Genomic DNA, 17,612 nt, shown 5'->3' with positions numbered 1-17,612 from the left:
CGCGATTGCCTGCACCGGGCATTACAACTAGCAAATAAGCGCGGCCACCTATCAACATACATACGGCCAAAATGAGAAAAATCTTTATGCTCGACTAACGTGCATTCTCAATCTGGCTACGTATTTACTTACAAACAGAGAAATTACTCAAGGAGATGAACAAAAGTAAATACAGCACAACACACAGACAATACAGTTATTACTCAGACATCTAGTCATCTATCGAAGACAAATTTCCGTTAGGCCTTTCCTCCAACCACGCCCTTCCCACACAGAGCCAGCATAGATCACTGCGCCTCATGCCTCTTGCCATTTCCTAAATCCGCCACTCCTAAAACACCCACCGCTTCTTCTCCGTAGGCAGCGCAGCCCGCGCACCTAGATTCACAGTGACTTTGCTCTGCAGCTCGATGGTCGAAATATCAAACGGCAGCCTGTTCTGCTGAAGCGACGCGCTCGACGAACTCGCTGCGATCTGCGACTGAGCAGGCACAACACTCGCGCCAGAGCTCGCCTGCATGGTGACCCCCACGCCCGCCGCGCTCGTCGTGCTCGAGCCCACCAGTCCGGCAGTCGTCAGCGTGGCAGAGTTGATCGGTGCGGCGGACGAAGAGCTAGCTGCGGCGGCTGGAGGTGCGCCGGCCGGGGCGCTGCCGCCTGCGACGACGGTGACGGCTTGCGTTTGGAGCGTGGACGGCGGCGCGCTCATGGAGCCCATTGCGGGCTGGAGCTGGAAGGGTGCGGCTTGAGGCGCGGACATGGGGAATGCGCTTCCCGGGCAGGAGCAAGCGCAGTTGCAGAGATTCGCGGCGGCTTGGGCGGCTGTGCCGTTGTTGGAGCTTCCTCCGTTGCCGGCGACGACAGTGACGGCACTGCCAGGGGCTGAGACCGTGGTTGAGCGGACGAGGCCGGCTTGGGTGAGGGCAGCAGAATTGATAGATCTGGCTGATGTGGAGGACGTGGGCAGGCCAGGGGCGATGGCGGCTGCGCCTGTTGCAGTGCCATTGCCCGCGACGACGGTGATGGCGGTGGCCTTTGCTGCTGATCCCGCGGCGATGGAGGTACCGTTTCCTTTTCCAGCGACGACGGTTATCGCACCGCCCGCAGCTGAAGCAATTGACGTAGAGTTAGACACCCCCTTCCCTGCCGACACGGTGATGGCACTTCCGACCTTCGTTGTGGTGGTTCCCGCCACGAGACCATCCTGAGTCAAACCGGACGTGTTGATCGATTTAGCGGCGGACGCCGTTGCGTTTGCCGAGTTCACCGCTCGGCCGCCAGTACCACCGGACGCGATGATAGTGATCGCGGCGGCGGGGGCAGTCCCTGCTGCTGTTGTCCCGTTCTTTGCTGCCGTCGTTCCCGCTGCTGATGTGGTCTTTGCTGCTGCCGTTGTCCGCGCACCGCCTTTTTGCGTGGAACCCAGGAGTGAGAGGTCGAGCGAAGGTTCGGCGATTATCGTCTACTAGTGTTTAGTATAGATATGGCTGAACCGCTGTGTACCTTGCTTACCGTGCCACTTTCCACCGGTTCCGCCGCAGCTGATTCTCTTGCGCCCCCAGCGCTCTGAATAATTGTCTCTTTGACTGCTCCGCCTCCGTTGATCTGCTGCACGATCGACTCCTTGATCTCAATGATCTGGATGCCATTGCCCTGACCCTTTCCCTGACCTTGCTTCTGTCCATTGAGGCCCTCGAGAATGTCAGCAATACCTGGTGCGTTCGATTGGCCATTTGCACCGTTCAGAAGGTCGTTTATGAGGCTATTGGCATCCCCAGCGCTCGCTCCATTCGCAGCCTGTCGGTTTCCACCTTGAACTTGACCTTGTCCGAGAACATTGAGGAGTGCATTTGCGTCCAGACCCACGATGCCATTCTGTTTCTGTTGCTCTGCAAGAAGACTGGCCAGATCTGCGGAGACCTGCCCTTGGGCTTGACCTTGACCAGCTGCTGCAGCGTTCGCACTGCCGACGCCGCCCTTTTGGGCTTCTGCCACACCGTTGAGAATCGCGTTCGCATCAATCCCGGCTCTTCCTTGTTGGCCACTGCTCAGAGATCCAGCAGCGCCCAGTTTTACACCTTGACTCTGGGTCGCTGCCGTGGTAGCGTTCGCGCTGATGTTCCTGCCTCGTTGCTCGCCTGTCAAGCCGTTGAGGAGGGCATTTGCATCGATGCCGGCGCCAGCTTGTTGACCACCTGCAAGTAATCCGGCCGCACCCTGCGCCTGAGCTTGCCCTTGACCTGGCGTCGCTGCACCAGCGTTGATGTTAGTGCTCCCTCCCTGCTGAGCGCCCGCTAAGCCGTTGATGATCGCGTTCGCATCGATGCCTTCCCCGCCCCGCTGACCACCGGCGAAAGATCCTGCTGCACTCTGTTCCTGGCTGGCGCCGTTGAGCAAAGAGCTAACATCGAGGGGTTGATTTTGCGCAGCCCTTTCCACGACAGGAATAGGTTCCACTATCATTCCTCCTCGTTTCTCCTGTTGCGCCCGGCCTACTGCATCCACTGCGCCATATTGGAGATCCTCGACCTTCCTTCCTTGCACGCCAGGTCCGATATTGTTGGTATTGATGTTAAAGCCAGGATTGGCACCGACCTGCTGTACGTTAGAGAAGCTATCGCGATGGGCCATGGAGTAGGCGCACAGTTGTAGCCAGGAGCAAGGCAACTCCCAGGCAAGACTTTATTCTTTTCATAATGGAGTACGCGTAAAGCCGAGAACAGAACACACAGAAGCGAAAGATATTAGTACGTGGAACAGCCCAGCTGGTGATTAATAAATGAGGAATATGTCGCAGACATGCAGACTCATTCAAGAACTGCACAGCAGGCCGTCGAAGAGGAGTGGGTAGGAAGAGACCGGACGGGGGAAAGAAACGTAAGGTCCGGAAGCCAAAGGGAACGAGAGAAGCCGAACGAGAACCCAAAACCAGCCAAAAGGCATGGGGCTCCTCAGGCACTTAACAGATGTGCGTGTCAGGGCATGGTCCCCGCTCAATCTGTTTCCGATGGTTTCCACGCGGCTACAGTACCTGACTCTTGTCGCAGGGCCAGGGCTGCGAAAGGGCTGCGGCGGCCTTCTCATGGCATTGCCGGACTTGCGCGGCCAAGGACGTTGATTGCACGAGCTGGGCGCGACATCCATGGCCGGCACGCTTTCGAGCGTCACTTTTGGGTTTGGCCGGTATCAGCACGGTCTGGCGAGGCGCTGGTTCATAGGGGGATGAGACGGGGTGCGCGTCGAAGCGAGAGCCTCACACCCGTTATGTTTCACACCCTGCGTCCTGCCAAACATGTGGCCCGCGCTGCACTTGGTGCGCGGGACTTGTCATCTTTCGATCATCCGAGGGCGACGTGTTGGCAATTGTAGCCGTTGCACTTTTGCGATGGGGGTGCACGTGACGGGGTAGATTTGGCCGCGCATACCGGAGGATTGGTGATCCAGCCGCAAAGTCGCTGGACAACGATCGCTTGGCGCGGCCAAATCTAGTGCGTCATCGTCCCAACTCTGCAGACAACATACATGGTTTTACCTGTCAAATGCACAAGTTCGTCCTAGCACCAGGCGGATTCGGACGAACTCATATTCCTACATAAGCACTCGAGTCGACAACCGGGGCGCAGTGGAAGCGAGTGCGAACCGACACAGTATATAGAGCATCTTGGGTCCCGTAGCACCTCGCCCAAAGAAAAGAACGCAACCCGCAGCGATGGCGGCCGTCCACGTACTCGATGACTACTACCTTGCCATCACCTTCCTCATCACCGTGGCCTACCAGCTCTTCCATTTCGCCATCGCATTCTCGCTTAAATTTGACAAATTAACTGACTGGGCCGGAAAGTACACATTGATGGACCTTTTCGAACTCCTACTAACAACCTATGTAGGCGGAACGAACTTCGTGTTGCTAGCTATCCTCACCTTGTCGTTCGGCGAGAACAGAGGCAATGCGCGCAACATTGTGGTGTCTGTCTTCATGATGGCATGGGCCGCGCGACTCTCCGGCTTCCTCCTGTTCAGGATTCTGAAGACGGGCAAGGACGACCGCTTCGACGACAAGCGAGACAAGTTCTGGTCTTTTCTCGGATTCTGGGTCTTCCAAATGTTCTGGGTGTGGACATGCTCCCTCCCTGTCACCATTCTGAACTCGCCCAAAGTCACACAGTTCCCGCAGCCTAGCTTTGGCACTGGATGCGACATCGCAGGAATTGTGCTTTTTGCTATTGGATTTATCATGGAAAGCGTTTCCGACGTGCAAAAGTACCGCTTTCGCAGTGCGCACGGCAGCGATGGCGAGGTGTGCGACGTGGGTTTCTTCGCGTGGACCAGACATCCCAATTATTTCGGCGAGATCATGATCCAATTCGGTAAGCGGTCTGCAGAATTCTTATCGTTCTGGCACGGATCTAACATGTTTCAGCAATCTTCACGATCGCGGTAGCACCAGCAGCGAATAAGTACGTGCGCGGTGGACCCTATGCGGCTCTCTACGCATCTATTCTCGGGCCCATCTTCCTGACGAGTCTGCTGATGTTCCTCTCTGGCCTACCACTACAGGAGCGACCTGGAGCGAAAAAGCGCTACGAGAAGGGCATCAAGTGGCCCGAGTACGAGCGATACTTGCGCAGGACCAGCATTCTCATTCCATTTCCGCCACAACTGTACGAGAAGATGCCAGTGATCCTGAAACGGACAGTATTTCTGGAATTTCCCATATATGTCTTTGACCCGGCGAAGCACGCAGATCAGAGTAAAGTGCAGCCGAATAACGCCGAGGAAGGGAGGGCGAGGCCTAGCGATGAGGAAGGGCTGCGTTCGTGATGGGAGCAACTGTATATATCTCCGCGAGCGCAATAGAAGAATTTTTTTACTGCATGCAGCCGCTTTGGTCTCGGTTAGAAAGGTATTGCGCTATGGCGTGATGGTATGAACACTGCATATGCCAAGTTTGTCAAAAGACGGCTCACGTTCGCACTACCTAACATGCGAAGAGCGGTTCCACACCCCGCTAAAGAATCCAAGACATGATAAGAACGAGTGTATTACGAAATCTGGCCAGCGCGGCGGGTCTATGCATTTTTGACCTCTGCATACAACTTCCACTTCAGCCAATTCCCATCCAGCGTTTCACCCTGCTTTCCATTCTCCCCCCTCGTATTGCACTTATCCAGCGGCTTCCGCAGCTCGAAATTGCACCACGCCTCGTCGAAATCCCCACTCACAACCATCCAGCTCCTCGAACGACGTTTTCAGCGTCCTCAATGCGGCCGCCTCGTTTGAGCTCGCTTGAATACTGGAGTAGTCAGGCAGTGTTGTGTGAGAACGCAAATGTAGTCTTACCTCCCAATCAATGTCAGCGCCCTGGAACCCGTTAGTGTTTATGAACTTAATCAGGGAGTGAATAAAGGCAGCTCGATTGGCAGAAGCCTTACCCCACATTGCTGAGTGCCGCCGAACGTCCGTTGCACTTATGTTCCAAGCTGCGCCAGTCGAATTGGGAAAAGAGGTTCCCCCGTCCTCCTCGAGCAGTCCATCGCTGGTGACATTGGTACGGCCTGTATCGATCGACGACTCGTTGACTACCATGAGGTCCTCTTCAATCTCAATTTGAGACACGGGCATGTCGGTTCCTCCTCCAAGACACATGAAAGGCTCCGTACCATCTTCGGGAAAGATCAGCGTGTCTGTCGTGTACTCGAAATCGCTCAGATCACGGTCTGTCATGCTGGATCCCAGGACGGCCCGCTCGTAGAATGTCATATTGACTAGAAAGTCCCTGTCGATACGTATCCAGCCTAATGATGCAATTGTGGCAAGACCGTTGTCCTGATACCTGATGTAGGCCGCATGTCCGCCAGCAATGTTGACCATATGTAAGCGAAAATGGACAGTAGCGCCTCTGGACCAAGTAGTGCCTGTTCCTTCCTGGAACCATCTGGCATTCATCACTTCCATCAACCTGTTGCTAAGAGACGCATGTGCACTTCCTTGCCTAAGACGGGATTAATGTTGCCCGTGCCAACGACAACGGCTTGCAAAGCATCACGCACCAGTCTTGCTCGCTCGACTTTTTGCCACCTGCTTTGCACGCTCCGAAAGGGGCGCAAAAGGTGGTACCTTCTTTGGCAGCTTCTAAACACTGTCAGTAAAGCCCCTCTTAGTATCGATAGTTATTAGTCTTCACTGACCACCGTACCCAGTGCCTCCTTCAATCCAAGATGCTGGCAGGAATTCATCGCAAGTCTACTGTCGACCCGACCAAACCTGTGGATCGTTTCCAATGCGAAGGGCCTCGATCCCGTAGAGGGATCTACCAGTGTTTATAGTTTCAAGTCTTTTATCAGGTCAGGGACCCGAAAAGACGTCCGGCAAGTTCAATTCGGGACAGTCCCCCCTTTTGCCGCGCCAACTACTACCACACATCCAGTCTCGCCTGTGCTCGCGATTTCTTCTCTTGCTGGGCTCCTTCACGCCGATCAAGTAGGCCTGTTTATCAGCCGCGTACATGTCGTAGGCAAAGACACCATTGCCGGCACGACCGGCCAAAGTGGACGTTTGGGGGTCGTTCTGTGGCGAACATTCAAACAGATGGAAGGCATCTTTGCACAGTTGTACTCGAGATAGACAGGATATCGAGGCTACAAGACGGAACGATTAGGTTGGAGCGGCTGGCGTTGCCAGTGCTATACACCGTTCACACATGATGAGCATACTTACTTAACACGCACTGCTCGTAAGGGACGTCCTGGGGTTGGACAGAGAAAGTGTTAGTTTGGCTATGTAAGTCATTATCCCAGATAAGTCAGAGGCGACTTCCACGCGCCAAGTAGCTCGCGTCTTTGGAATCTGTAGCGGCAGTTCCTTGGTACTCGGCATGGCAGGTGTTTCGGGTTTAAGCATTGCCCGCTGTTCATCCTAAGACGCGCAGAAGCAGTTCAACGGTAGGCGCATAAAAGCAAGAAGTACGGTCGGCTGTTCCGCCACCGATAGTCCGCTCTTGTGCCGATTTATTTTCTGTGTAGAACCCTGTGTCGTCCAGTGTGATGAAATGAACGCCGGGTGCCTTCCAAGCCTTCTCTATAGGTTTAGTGTGACTAGACGCAAGTGGCTGCTTCGGATTTCTGCGCATGGGATTGGCCAGATGCGGGTGTGACGTCGGCCCACCACGCTGACAGCTCCACCTTCTATACCCGGACCCACCTCGAAGGTGAGCTTCATCTTGATCGCTGCCCCCGATCTCCTTATAACGGCGCTGGCTCGCTCGTGAGCTGAGCCTCACAAAGGAATCGCTTTTTTTCAGTTTCCCCGTCGCGAGCTTGAGTGTGATTGTAAGCTCAAAACACAGGCCGCGCCAAGACGAAACGCCCGTCTGACTGATAGCAGTGGCACAGTCCTTCACAATGCCGACTCTGTTTCCTGCTCCGTCTACCCTAAGTCAGGTATTTTCAGGCTGCTCGGTTATCGCGCACTCCGTTCCTGAAAGCCCCTCGAAACGCGCTGCAAAGTGGAACGCCCGACACGAGCTCTACACCGCGTGGAGCGCCGCGGACGATGCTAGAAATAAGGCTGCGAAACTGAGCGATGCTGCCGTCGCGGAGTTCGAAAAAGCAAGCAGCAAGGCTCAGGCGAAGGTAGGCGGTATAGAGCTGTATTCGGCCAAGTTCTATGCAGCATGCACCGTGGGTGGTATCATGGCCTGCGGCCTGACGCATACCGCTGTCACGCCGCTCGATCTCGTGAAGTGTAGGCGCCAGGTCGACTCGAAGATGTACAAGGGCAATTTCGAAGCGTGGAGCAAGATTGGCCGCGCTGAAGGTCTTCGCGGTGTCTTCACTGGCTGGAGCCCAACGTTCTGGGGTTATTCGGTCCAAGGTGGTCTGAAATACGGCGGGTATGAATTCTTCAAAAAGTACTACGCGGACCTCGCTGGTGAAGAAAACTTCCACAAGTACAAGACCCTCATCTACCTGGCGGGCAGTGCGTCTGCGGAGTTTATTGCCGACATTGGCCTTTGTCCGTTTGAAGCTGTCAAGGTGCGCATGCAGACGACCATCCCACCGTTCGCAACGGGGACGTTGAACGGCATCAACACCATTGTGGGGAAGGAAGGCGTCGCAGGGTGAGTCGGCGAGGCTTGGTGAAGCTTATCCAGTATGTCTCGACTCACTAATTACAGACTGTACAAAGGCCTGTACCCGCTCTGGGGCAGACAGATCCCGTACACTATGATGAAGGTAGCTAGCCCTGCCGGTTTCGCAAGTGCAAAACTCACGTTTCGCAGTTCGCCTCGTTTGAAACCGTCGTCGAGATGATCTACCACCGCCTCCCGGGCCAAAAGAGTGACTACGGCAAGGGCGCACAGACGGCGGTGTCCTTCACGGGAGGCTACATTGCCGGCATTCTGTGCGCGATTGTCAGCCATCCCGCGGACGTCATGGTGTCGAAGCTCAATGCGACGCGCCAGGCGGGAGAGAGCTTCGGCGCGGCGACGGGCCGCATTTACAAGGACATTGGGTTTGGCGGTCTCTGGAATGGTTTGCCAGTGAGGATTGTCATGATTGGCACGCTCACAGGTCTGCAGTGGATGATTTATGATTACTTCAAGATCTTCATGGGATTGCCGACGACTGGAGGCGCGCCACCTGAGGAAAAGAAGAATGCGTGATTATGCGGTGGCGGGTTATCCCTGTCCAATTGTACTATGATCAAGAGTGCATCGTAGCCTTACCTACTTGTAGTTTATTAGTAGTTGATTCCTCCTCGAGTAGAAATACGGTCCGATTTTAGGCTTCCGCTGTCCATATTCTTCCCTTCCGTCCCCAGCCCTGGAGCCATGGAGGGAGTTCAATCACATGACCCACATCAGTCTGCGGGTCAGCAGAAAGCAGACCTGGAACTTCCTCACCCACATCGCCTTTCAAGAGGTCAAGCGTTTATTGCAAGCACCAAATCCACGCTGTATTGCTCGTGCCATGTCCCCGTGGAAGAGACGATAAAAGCCTCACCAGGGAGAGCACGCCTATCACGCGCTTAGTCACTAGCCGGGGCGAATCAAGGGCGTCTGCGTTATCAGAGCCGCCGACCTCATCAACTCATCACCTCACGCCTACAGGTAACACCACCACTGATCCCCACGCGTAGTTCCCGGTTCTTCGCCATAACGTATGAGCGGAGCGCCTTGGCAGTCAGCCTGCCTCGCGGATGAACCTATCTCTCCCGCCCAAAATACGGCGCCGGCGCATTCCCTGATTGCAATGGATCTGCCCGTACCGGAGGCCTAGAGCATCCCGCGCCAATTATTCCAATGGCTCGTGGAGCATTGCGTCATGCGTGTATAGATTGTGGTTCCGACGCATGTGGCCGCTGCCGCCGTGTCCGCTGAAAGAGCAAATATAAGACTCGCGCCCTGCATGTCTCCTGGAGCTCTTTCTCGCCACTGCCCTGCGAACTGACTGATACGTGAATCTTATACAACACTTGCTTTTTTTGCGCAAACCTCACATCAACATGTCTGACGCACCCATTGTTTCTACCGGTCGCGGTGGTGAGTCGCAACAACTAGCCCTACACACCACAGGGACGCGGGACTGATCACCGTCACAGGCGCCGGCAACATCGGCCACGACCCGACCGTATACACCGACGGCTCCATCATCCGCGAAGGCGTCCAAGGCCAGGGCAACGGCGACTTCTCGACAGGCCGCGGCGGCGCTGGCAACATCACCAAGTCGCCTTTGATCCGCCCTGCCGACAGCAGCCCGCGCACGTCGTCCGACATCATCCCTGAAGACGCGCTGCGTCAGCCGCAGGAAAACTTCCACACGGGCCGCGGCGGCGAGGGCAACGTGCACAGGGAGAAATACGGCGGGCACAGCCGCTCACCGGACCGCAAGGGCGCCATCGATAAGATCAAGCATGTGCTGCATCTCGATGGCAAGGACAAGCGCGAGGGGAGTCCACTGGCGAACGAGACGAAGACGGAGACCGGTTAGGCGCGTGGTGCGCTGTGAGCTGCTGAGATACCCCGGTGGATTGGATGGCGTGACAGCCTGGCGATGCGATGCAGCAGCCTCGACATCGCCCTAATGAAGATACGTGCGTTTCATTATGTAGTTTTGAATTCAATGTAATTCCCCCGGCGTCGCCACATCTCTACGCATCGCGCCTGCCCTACAGCAGCTCCGCCGTCCAACGCGCCTGCCCCGCGCCACGTGGGTCGCGCCTGCCCCGCCATCGCGTCATCTCCCAGCGGAAAAAGTTCCCACCACAACATACGCCCAAACATCCACTGCATCTCCACATCCCCAAACACTCCATCTGGACCTCGATTCACACAATGTCCGACCCCGATGCCCTTATCCGCTCGTCGGACCCAGAGCACCCCGCCAACCACATCTGCACGCTGTGCGCAAAGTTCTACAGCCTGGGCTGGGTGACAGGTACGGGCGGAGGCACGAGCATCCGGCATGGCGACAAGATCTACATCGCGCCGAGCGGCGTGCAGAAGGAGCTGATGCGGCCGACGGACATGTTTGTCATGGACTTTGAGAGCCGGGAGTATCTGCGGCGACCCGCTGTAAGCACACGAATGCCCCTCTGGCCTGGAAGACGGGACGTAGTCACCGATGCTAATGGGATGAATGCCAGGCACACAAACCCTCTGCATGCACGCCCCTCTTCTACGCCGCCTTCAAGCGCGGCGCCGGCTGCTGCATCCACACGCACTCGCAATGGGCCGTCCTAGTCACCCTTCTCGTCGAGCGCGACTTCGGCAGCTCTGCGCCCTTCGAAATCGAGCAGATTGAGCAGATCAAGGGGATTCCCAAGGGCCGCGACAAGGTCGGGAACCTAGGCTATTTTGACCGGCTGCGCATCCCGATTATCGAGAATACGGCGCATGAGGAGGACCTGACGGACAGTCTGGAGAAGGCGATGGAGGAGTACCCGGATGCGTATGCGGTGCTTGTGAGGAGGCATGGGATCTATGTGTGGGGAGACAATGTGCATAAGGCGAAGACGCAGTGTGAGAGTATTGATTACATATTGCAGCTTGCGGTGGAGATGAAGAAGCTGGGGCTGCCGTGGACGACGAAATGAAGTTCTCTTCAACTAGAGCACACATTTGCACACTTGTGGATGTAATTGCTGGTGGGGTGTCGGTGAGGTAGTAGCCATTCAGGTTTTCTTGGCACATGGGGATATGTTTCAAGGCAGACGCGGTGAGGCTGCACGTGGTGAGCCAAGTAAATCGCCGCAACTCGAGATGCGTCGCCGGAGACTTTTAAGATCACGAGAGGAAAGAATTTGCTAAGCAAGATGAATAGTGTCCGAACATCTTCGTCCGTCCTGGGCGCTATCTCTTCATGGGATAGTGGGCGATGGGCAGGAAGATATTCCACGCGGTTGATGCCTGCGCTCGGAGTTGCGGGTTCCGTGGAGAGTGTGGAGCCCAGAGGCCTCCATAGGTACATGCGACTGCTGCGCTAGCGGAACTAGATTAAGTGCTATATACTGGCGAGCTACAGATGCAACCCCTGGTTGCTGGCAAATTATTGGTGAGGATGCAGAGCTGGAGAGGATCTAGAATCTGAATTGGAGCTCATCTTACAAAAACCTCATGAAAACGGAATCAAAAGCTTGTTTTCGACTAATGGGTCTTACAAATTACAAAGGGAAAAGATTCTGTGTGCAAAAACCCTTTGGAGCTGCACGTGCAGGACAGTCCGCCCGTAAAGTCCCCAGAATCTGGAAGGATGCTGAGTCGCGTAGAAATTACATGTGTAGGTGCATCCCCGGAGACTTCTAATAAAACCGCCTGGTAGGAGAACTTTACTGATAAGACACGTGATGACCGAACGTCTTCGTCCGTTGTGGGCGCTATCTTCTCAGCTTACGGTCCCTGGATGATGAAGCTACACTCCGCTGGCACTGATGCAGCCGCGCTTACAGAATCACTTCGACTCACCATCATCATCAGCCAATCGCATTCATGAGACATAAGGACTAGAATAGTCGCCTAATGCCCAAGTCTCGCCCCCTAGAGAAGGCATTATGTTCCGCTGACGCATAACGTTAAGGCACGACCTCTAGCGCATGTATGTCGCATTCTGCCCTATGAATCTGGCATCATCCACTGTGTCGATCTATCGAAAATGTTTTCACTTGTGATTGGGTAGCGGGGATAGCCGTCCAGATGGTCTAGGAGACCTTGACTAATTCCGAGATGTTGCGCGGCGTTGAGATGGACTTAAGAAAGAGCGACACCCGCCATGTGCTCAGTGGCACCAGAACGGCAACTACCATCCACTCACTCCTGTGTGATTGCTTGCTTCCATAAGATCTAAAGCACCTAACGACAGTGCACCGCAACGCTCCGGTCTCAAGCTTCTCAGTTCCTGCACCACGCCAACAGCCATAATGTCCTACTTGTTTCGACATTCATCTGTAGGGACTGCCCTGCACTATGGCCGCCATCGCAGATTCGACTTCTCCCGTTTCAAGGCCAAGCAATTATCATCCTCTTCCTCGACCGACGATGTGCCCGCAGCCATTGCCCCCAAGGTCGCCTTCGGTGCCGAACTCAAACCTGAGCAAAGTGCAACTCTTGTCGGCTGGGATGGACCCAACGACCCGAGCAACCCTCAGAATTGGCCGATGAAGGACAAGGTTCTCATGACCTCCCTCATTGGGCTGTATACGTTCGCTGTGTATGTCGGATCATCCATATACACACCGTCGCAGGAGGGTGTCCAAGAGACGTTCCACAAGTCACACATCGAAGGCTCGCTGGGACTTTCTCTGTATGTGCTCGGATATGGTATAGGCTGCTTGCTATTCTCGCCCATTTCAGAGATCCCGGCCATCGGGAGAAACCCTCCGTACGCGATATCTGGTTTTCTCTTCGTTATTTTGTGCATACCTACAGCACTGGTTAACAACTATCCTGGGCTGATGGTCTTGCGTTTTCTGCTTGGCTTCATGGCATCGCCTTGTCTCGCGACAGCCGGAGCATCGCTTGCCGATATCTGGACCATGGCACAGTTCCCGTTTGCGGTAGCTTTGTGGGCTGCCACAGCGACAATGGGGTAAGTCACTCCCGTGAACGAACATGATGACGCTACTAACAAAAGATAGGCCTGCACTTGGCCCAACCCTTTCGGCTTACGCCGTGCGCGATCTCGGCTGGAGGTTTTCGGCCTGGGAGCTCATGTTTATCGCGGGACCCATCTACATCCTAATGCTGTGCATGCTGCCCGAGTCCTCAGCTGCTACGATCCTGTATTACAAGGCCAAGCGCCTCCGTGAAGAAACCGGCAACCAACACCTCATGTCCGAGGCTGAGAAGAAACAGAAGAACCTGAAGGCCTCGAGCCTGCTGTTCGATGCTCTTATCAAACCCTGGGAAATCAATGCGCTCGACCCCGCCATCTTGTTCACAACCGTCTAGTAAGATGGATCCCTTCCGAAGTTTCCTAAAATCAACTAATGAATTTGCAGCATGGGTCTATGCTACGGCACATACTACTCGTTCTTCGAATCGCTTCCACTTGTATATCCAGTCATGTACGGCTTCTCTGCCGAAAGTACTGGGCTGGTGTTCCTCGTTGTTGCGCCGGCTGGCCTACTCGCGTTCACTGCGCACTGCATCTATCTAAAGTACCGTTGTTTCCCTCATATGATGAACGGTACCTTTGGCGAGCTCGAAAACCATCTGCTGCCTGGATTGTTCGCATCTCCCATCATCTGCATCGGTCTATTCATGTTTGGTGAGTAAAAACCTCTCATCGCAATGAGTGGCCTCCACTGACAAGTTGATCAGCTTGGACAGCGCGTTCGTCGGTGCATTGGATAGTGCCAACTAGTAAGCTCCCAGCTGCTCGTCTGATCTGACTAAACCCTAACACCAAGCAGTCGGTCTGGGCCTCACTATCTTCGGCACTTATTTCATCGCGCAATCAGTCCTGCTCTACATACCTAACATCTACCCCCGGTACGCTGCCAGCATATTCTCGGCAAACAGCTTGTCACGAAGTCTATTTGCGTTTGCGGCAGTACTATTCTCTACGCCCATGTTCAAGAGCATAGGCATTGACGGAGGTGTGAGTTTGCTTGCAGGTTTCATGGTTCTGTGTACAGTTGGCATGTGGGTATTGTTCCGCTTTGGGAAGGCCATGAGGGAGAGGAGTCGGTTTGCGGTGGGTTGAGATGCGCTTTAAGTATAATCGAAGTATGGAACTGTAGAGCTAGACTATAGACTGCCTCTGCACTGATGGTAATTCACGATATACTGACAACTGCTTTGACGAACTTTGGAGCACAGTAACTAGGCACTGCTATGCAATGGTCATAACGAGCGGACTAGAGTCAGATTCTATTCACATTAGCCTGTTATAATAGTTTCTGATTTGACCTCATACAGGGGTAGTAGGTTTCGGTGATACATGAATAATTCCAGCAGTCTTTGTGCATGCTGTCCGTTGAGTGTGCGAAGTTTCAATCAGCAAGAGGATACGGGGTCGATGAAACTTCACAGCGAACAGACTGAGACCATTCCCTATATTCCCTGGCAAACCCGGTCTCGCCGCAACGTGTGCTTCTTCTGCGGTTGCTTTTCACCTTCGCTTCGAACCTCATGTCCCATCAACATAGATGCATTATTAAGATCAAATATCGATGAATGACCGAGTTTTAGACACTGATAAGATAGCAGCCAAGACAAAAAAAGATATGTCCGTTATGGATACATATACCCAGGCTTTTCACCCACCCCGAAATCCACCTTCTCATCCAGCGCAACCAAAAAGTCCTTCTCATACCCCGCCTCCCTTAACCGACTTTTTGCCTTTTCATTCGTCTCACACATCTCATACCACGTCCTCTCGAAGTTCACCACGCCCTCGTCCCCATGCTCCATGATAACCCACTCAGGCAACCGCTTCCCATCCCGATACCACCAGAACCTGCCCTCCTTGCCACCAGGTGCGGCCTCGTACTTTCGCGTGTACGCTTTCAGTGCCGAGTCGTCCTCTTTCCCGCGCACAATCTTGCGGTACTCGCAAATGGGGTGGATGTACTCGTTTGTCTCACCAAATTTCGAGATGTCGTCGAGCGTCGCTACCTCCTCTTTCTGGTCGTACACCTCGGTTTGCAGCTTGCCGGGTACACGTGGCAGACTGCCGTTGAGGATGTACATGCCCGTGTACGAGTCCACGATGGGCCCGGTGCCCCAGCCATAGTCAAATTCGGGGTGCGTGTGAACGGGATCGCGTCGCGGTGGGAGTAGTGGGTCCGTAGCTGGATTCAGGATAGGGATGTTGGGGATGGTGGACTTGATTGTATCGAGCCATGTGGTGTGGTGGTAGGTGCACGCGTAGCGGATGCGGGCAAGCCAGCGCTGGTATTGGCCGAGGGAGGACTTGAAGGCGTCTTGGTCGATGGTGAGGTGCGGCGATATGCAGTGCAGCATCCAGGTCCAGGTTGCGGTCGACAAGTCTGAGGTGTGATTAGTACGGCAGCGAGAAATTGCGAAGAGACTTACTCTCTAGATCGCCCTTCATGTCTGTGATGCAGTCGTCTGCGCCGCCGCCGGCGTTGATGTGGACCCCGGGAAACCATACTTGTTTTAGTTCGGGGAGAGGTTTGCCTTCCCGAGTCAGGCGTGCCCGCATCTCGTTGTCTATGTACCATAGGGTTGGCCGAAAAGCTTTGCGGTGCTCATCTAATGCTAGCGCATGGTATGCATGCTCGATATCTTGATCATTTAGCCAACATGTAAAGATTCTGTGGACTGTGATAGGAGAACTCACTCTCGTTCAGTTTGACGTTGTGAAATCCGTACTTGGTCCGGAATCTCTCATTGTCGAACCATGCGACGTCTGGAACGCCCAAACTTCCCACTGTGTCCCACACACCGACTACCTTGACCTTGCGACTACCTTCTGCAGCAAGCAAGCTGTGATGAGGGTTGATCTCGAAGCTCTGCACTCGGTCTTTCAACCCCTTAATCTCACCAGCTCTACTCAGATCTTGACCTTTGCTGGTGAGCTTGCCGTCGACGAATTCCTTCCACGCTTTCGTCTCGCGGAAGGGTAGCATCTCATCGTTTGACATGTATGCGCGATAAATGGCCGGGAAAAGTTGCATGTCTGTGGGCCTGATAACGCCGATATCAGTGACAAGTCCTGCGACTGCTCGCGCGGTATATGCCCCACGCGAGAAACCAAAGCAGAAGATTTCGTCCCCTGGTTCGTAGTTCAGAACGATGAAGTTGTATGCCTCGATGACGTTTTCGGCGAGACCGGCTCCAGTCCCGCCTTGACGTCTAGCCTCCGATCCGCTGAGGTTGCCGGTGCCGACACCGCTATCGTAGTACACAATCTGATGCCATCTCTTGTTCGGGTCGTGCTGATCGGTGCCGATGCGAGCGATGACGCGGCAGAGCTTCGTCACGTTGGAGGGCACGTTGTCTTTGGAGCTCACGCTGGACTGCCAAGTTCCATCGCAGCAGATGATGAGCCGCCGGCCCCAAGGAGTATTGTCAGCCATGGCGTCCTTCCGCTGTCGACACAATATTAGAGTAGGAGAATGTTGAATAGCACCCGAGGAAATACGAGTGAAATGGTATAGGTATATAAGACAAGAAAACTGTGCAACTGAAGCCAAACGCCAGAAACCTAGAGAAAATGAACAAGGGCGCACAATGGTACGCGAGTGAGCACATGGCTCATATAAGACGCTCAATTGGGAGGCGTCGGCTCCCTGGTAGGCAAAAAGGCGGAGAGCGTATCTCAACCATTGCCTAGCCGCAGCTGTGATCACATCTTACGGTCGCCCAAGAGGGTAACGCAAGCCCACGCCCACCAATCCAGCTGAGGCTTGAGGCCCGAGCTGCGACGGCTGAGAGAGCTGCCAAGCGAGTGGTTCCCTCGATGCGAAGATCTGCTGCGGTGTCAACGGATTACGTTATGATTTACGTCGCTTTCTGCGCAAGTTCACTGGATGGGGCGGTGAGCTAGGCTGGCGCCAGGGCTTGGGGGCTGTGATGTAAAGAGGGTGGGGTGGGGTCAGCGGTGAGAGGCTGCATTGGAAGCCAATTTGCTAGCCACATCTGGAAAAGCTGACGCTGCGCCTTCAGCCAACGATCAGCCACAAACCTCTAACCTCTCCCTGACCATAAGATGATGAAAATGATTTGACGTTGATCCAGGTCATTCGCTTGCATCTAGAAGTCTATTTCGTCCACTCTCACTCCCAGAATGTCTTGCTCTGCTGTGCTTCAGATACTGTGCTTAATTCTCATTTGCACCTATCTACTTGAATAACTCTTCACAGAGCTGTTCTACTGCGTGCAGTATCACTTTGTTTCCATGTCTCGTGTCTACCAGTTGTATGAACACGTCAGCTACATCTCCATGCCACTGTGCGTAAATCTGACGTCCGATCATCTTGTTCAGCCTGTCTGCAAGCTTCATGGCCCGCCGTCGACATTTCAGCGTCTGGTCGACATTAGACTCTGATGTAGAAGCCAAATAGTCACTGAGATTTCTGTATGTGACCGTGTACCCTATCTCTCCTTGGAATTCTATGCAGGCTGTCACTCAATCGAACCAAGC

The 17,612-nt window shown here is 54.4% G+C and overlaps 9 protein-coding genes across 9 annotated transcripts; 6 read left to right on the top strand and 3 right to left on the bottom strand.

Moving 5' to 3' along the window:
* Positions 1-331: 331 nt before the first annotated feature.
* Positions 332-2,631, bottom strand: CC84DRAFT_1223202 (uncharacterized protein; the record flags this gene model as incomplete). Its single annotated transcript, XM_018183470.1, has 2 exons — positions 332-1,462; positions 1,513-2,631. The coding sequence occupies 2 exons, from the start codon at positions 2,629-2,631 to the stop codon at positions 332-334; spliced, it is 2,250 nt and encodes a 749-aa protein (XP_018029256.1).
* Positions 2,632-2,642: 11 nt separating this feature from the next.
* Positions 2,643-3,649, top strand: CC84DRAFT_409096 (uncharacterized protein). Its single transcript, XM_018186084.1, has one exon. It carries the CDS (start codon positions 2,800-2,802, stop codon positions 3,367-3,369), a length of 570 nt encoding a protein of 189 aa, XP_018029255.1. The 5' UTR covers positions 2,643-2,799; the 3' UTR covers positions 3,370-3,649.
* A 235-nt stretch (positions 3,650-3,884) lies between these two features.
* CC84DRAFT_1169637 (DUF1295-domain-containing protein) lies at positions 3,885-4,851 on the top strand. The gene is made up of 2 exons (XM_018179709.1): positions 3,885-4,367; positions 4,421-4,851. Exons 1-2 carry the CDS (start codon positions 3,977-3,979, stop codon positions 4,819-4,821), a joined length of 792 nt encoding a protein of 263 aa, XP_018029254.1. The 5' UTR covers positions 3,885-3,976; the 3' UTR covers positions 4,822-4,851.
* Positions 4,852-5,218: 367 nt separating this feature from the next.
* Positions 5,219-5,760, bottom strand: CC84DRAFT_1223200 (uncharacterized protein; the record flags this gene model as incomplete). The annotated part of the gene is made up of 2 exons (XM_018183469.1): positions 5,219-5,293; positions 5,341-5,760. 2 exons carry the CDS (start codon positions 5,758-5,760, stop codon positions 5,219-5,221), a joined length of 495 nt encoding a protein of 164 aa, XP_018029253.1.
* A 1,435-nt stretch (positions 5,761-7,195) lies between these two features.
* On the top strand, positions 7,196-8,781 carry CC84DRAFT_1169635 (mitochondrial carrier). Its single transcript, XM_018179708.1, has 4 exons — positions 7,196-7,328; positions 7,384-8,119; positions 8,177-8,234; positions 8,282-8,781. Exons 2-4 carry the CDS (start codon positions 7,401-7,403, stop codon positions 8,663-8,665), a joined length of 1,161 nt encoding a protein of 386 aa, XP_018029252.1. The 5' UTR covers positions 7,196-7,328; positions 7,384-7,400; the 3' UTR covers positions 8,666-8,781.
* Positions 8,782-9,507: 726 nt separating this feature from the next.
* CC84DRAFT_1105363 (uncharacterized protein) lies at positions 9,508-9,992 on the top strand (the record flags this gene model as incomplete). Its single annotated transcript, XM_018175093.1, has 2 exons — positions 9,508-9,544; positions 9,604-9,992. The coding sequence occupies 2 exons, from the start codon at positions 9,508-9,510 to the stop codon at positions 9,990-9,992; spliced, it is 426 nt and encodes a 141-aa protein (XP_018029251.1).
* A 344-nt stretch (positions 9,993-10,336) lies between these two features.
* CC84DRAFT_1223197 (Methylthioribulose-1-phosphate dehydratase) lies at positions 10,337-11,097 on the top strand (the record flags this gene model as incomplete). Its single annotated transcript, XM_018183468.1, has 2 exons — positions 10,337-10,576; positions 10,648-11,097. 2 exons carry the CDS (start codon positions 10,337-10,339, stop codon positions 11,095-11,097), a joined length of 690 nt encoding a protein of 229 aa, XP_018029250.1.
* Positions 11,098-12,053: 956 nt separating this feature from the next.
* Positions 12,054-14,292, top strand: CC84DRAFT_1131545 (benomyl/methotrexate resistance protein). The gene is made up of 5 exons (XM_018175903.1): positions 12,054-13,085; positions 13,135-13,446; positions 13,498-13,766; positions 13,820-13,861; positions 13,912-14,292. Exons 1-5 carry the CDS (start codon positions 12,418-12,420, stop codon positions 14,202-14,204), a joined length of 1,584 nt encoding a protein of 527 aa, XP_018029249.1. The 5' UTR covers positions 12,054-12,417; the 3' UTR covers positions 14,205-14,292.
* A 398-nt stretch (positions 14,293-14,690) lies between these two features.
* CC84DRAFT_1157650 (uncharacterized protein) lies at positions 14,691-16,545 on the bottom strand (the record flags this gene model as incomplete). Its single annotated transcript, XM_018177023.1, has 3 exons — positions 14,691-15,492; positions 15,539-15,751; positions 15,807-16,545. The coding sequence occupies 3 exons, from the start codon at positions 16,543-16,545 to the stop codon at positions 14,735-14,737; spliced, it is 1,710 nt and encodes a 569-aa protein (XP_018029248.1). The 3' UTR covers positions 14,691-14,734.
* Positions 16,546-17,612: the final 1,067 nt, after the last annotated feature.

This window comes from Paraphaeosphaeria sporulosa, assembly GCF_001642045.1.
Source record: "Paraphaeosphaeria sporulosa strain AP3s5-JAC2a unplaced genomic scaffold CC84scaffold_16, whole genome shotgun sequence".
Lineage (NCBI taxonomy): Eukaryota > Fungi > Ascomycota > Dothideomycetes > Pleosporales > Didymosphaeriaceae > Paraphaeosphaeria > Paraphaeosphaeria sporulosa.
The sequence above is the reverse complement of the archived record's forward strand: the minus strand, read 5'-3'. Positions and strand labels throughout refer to the sequence as shown.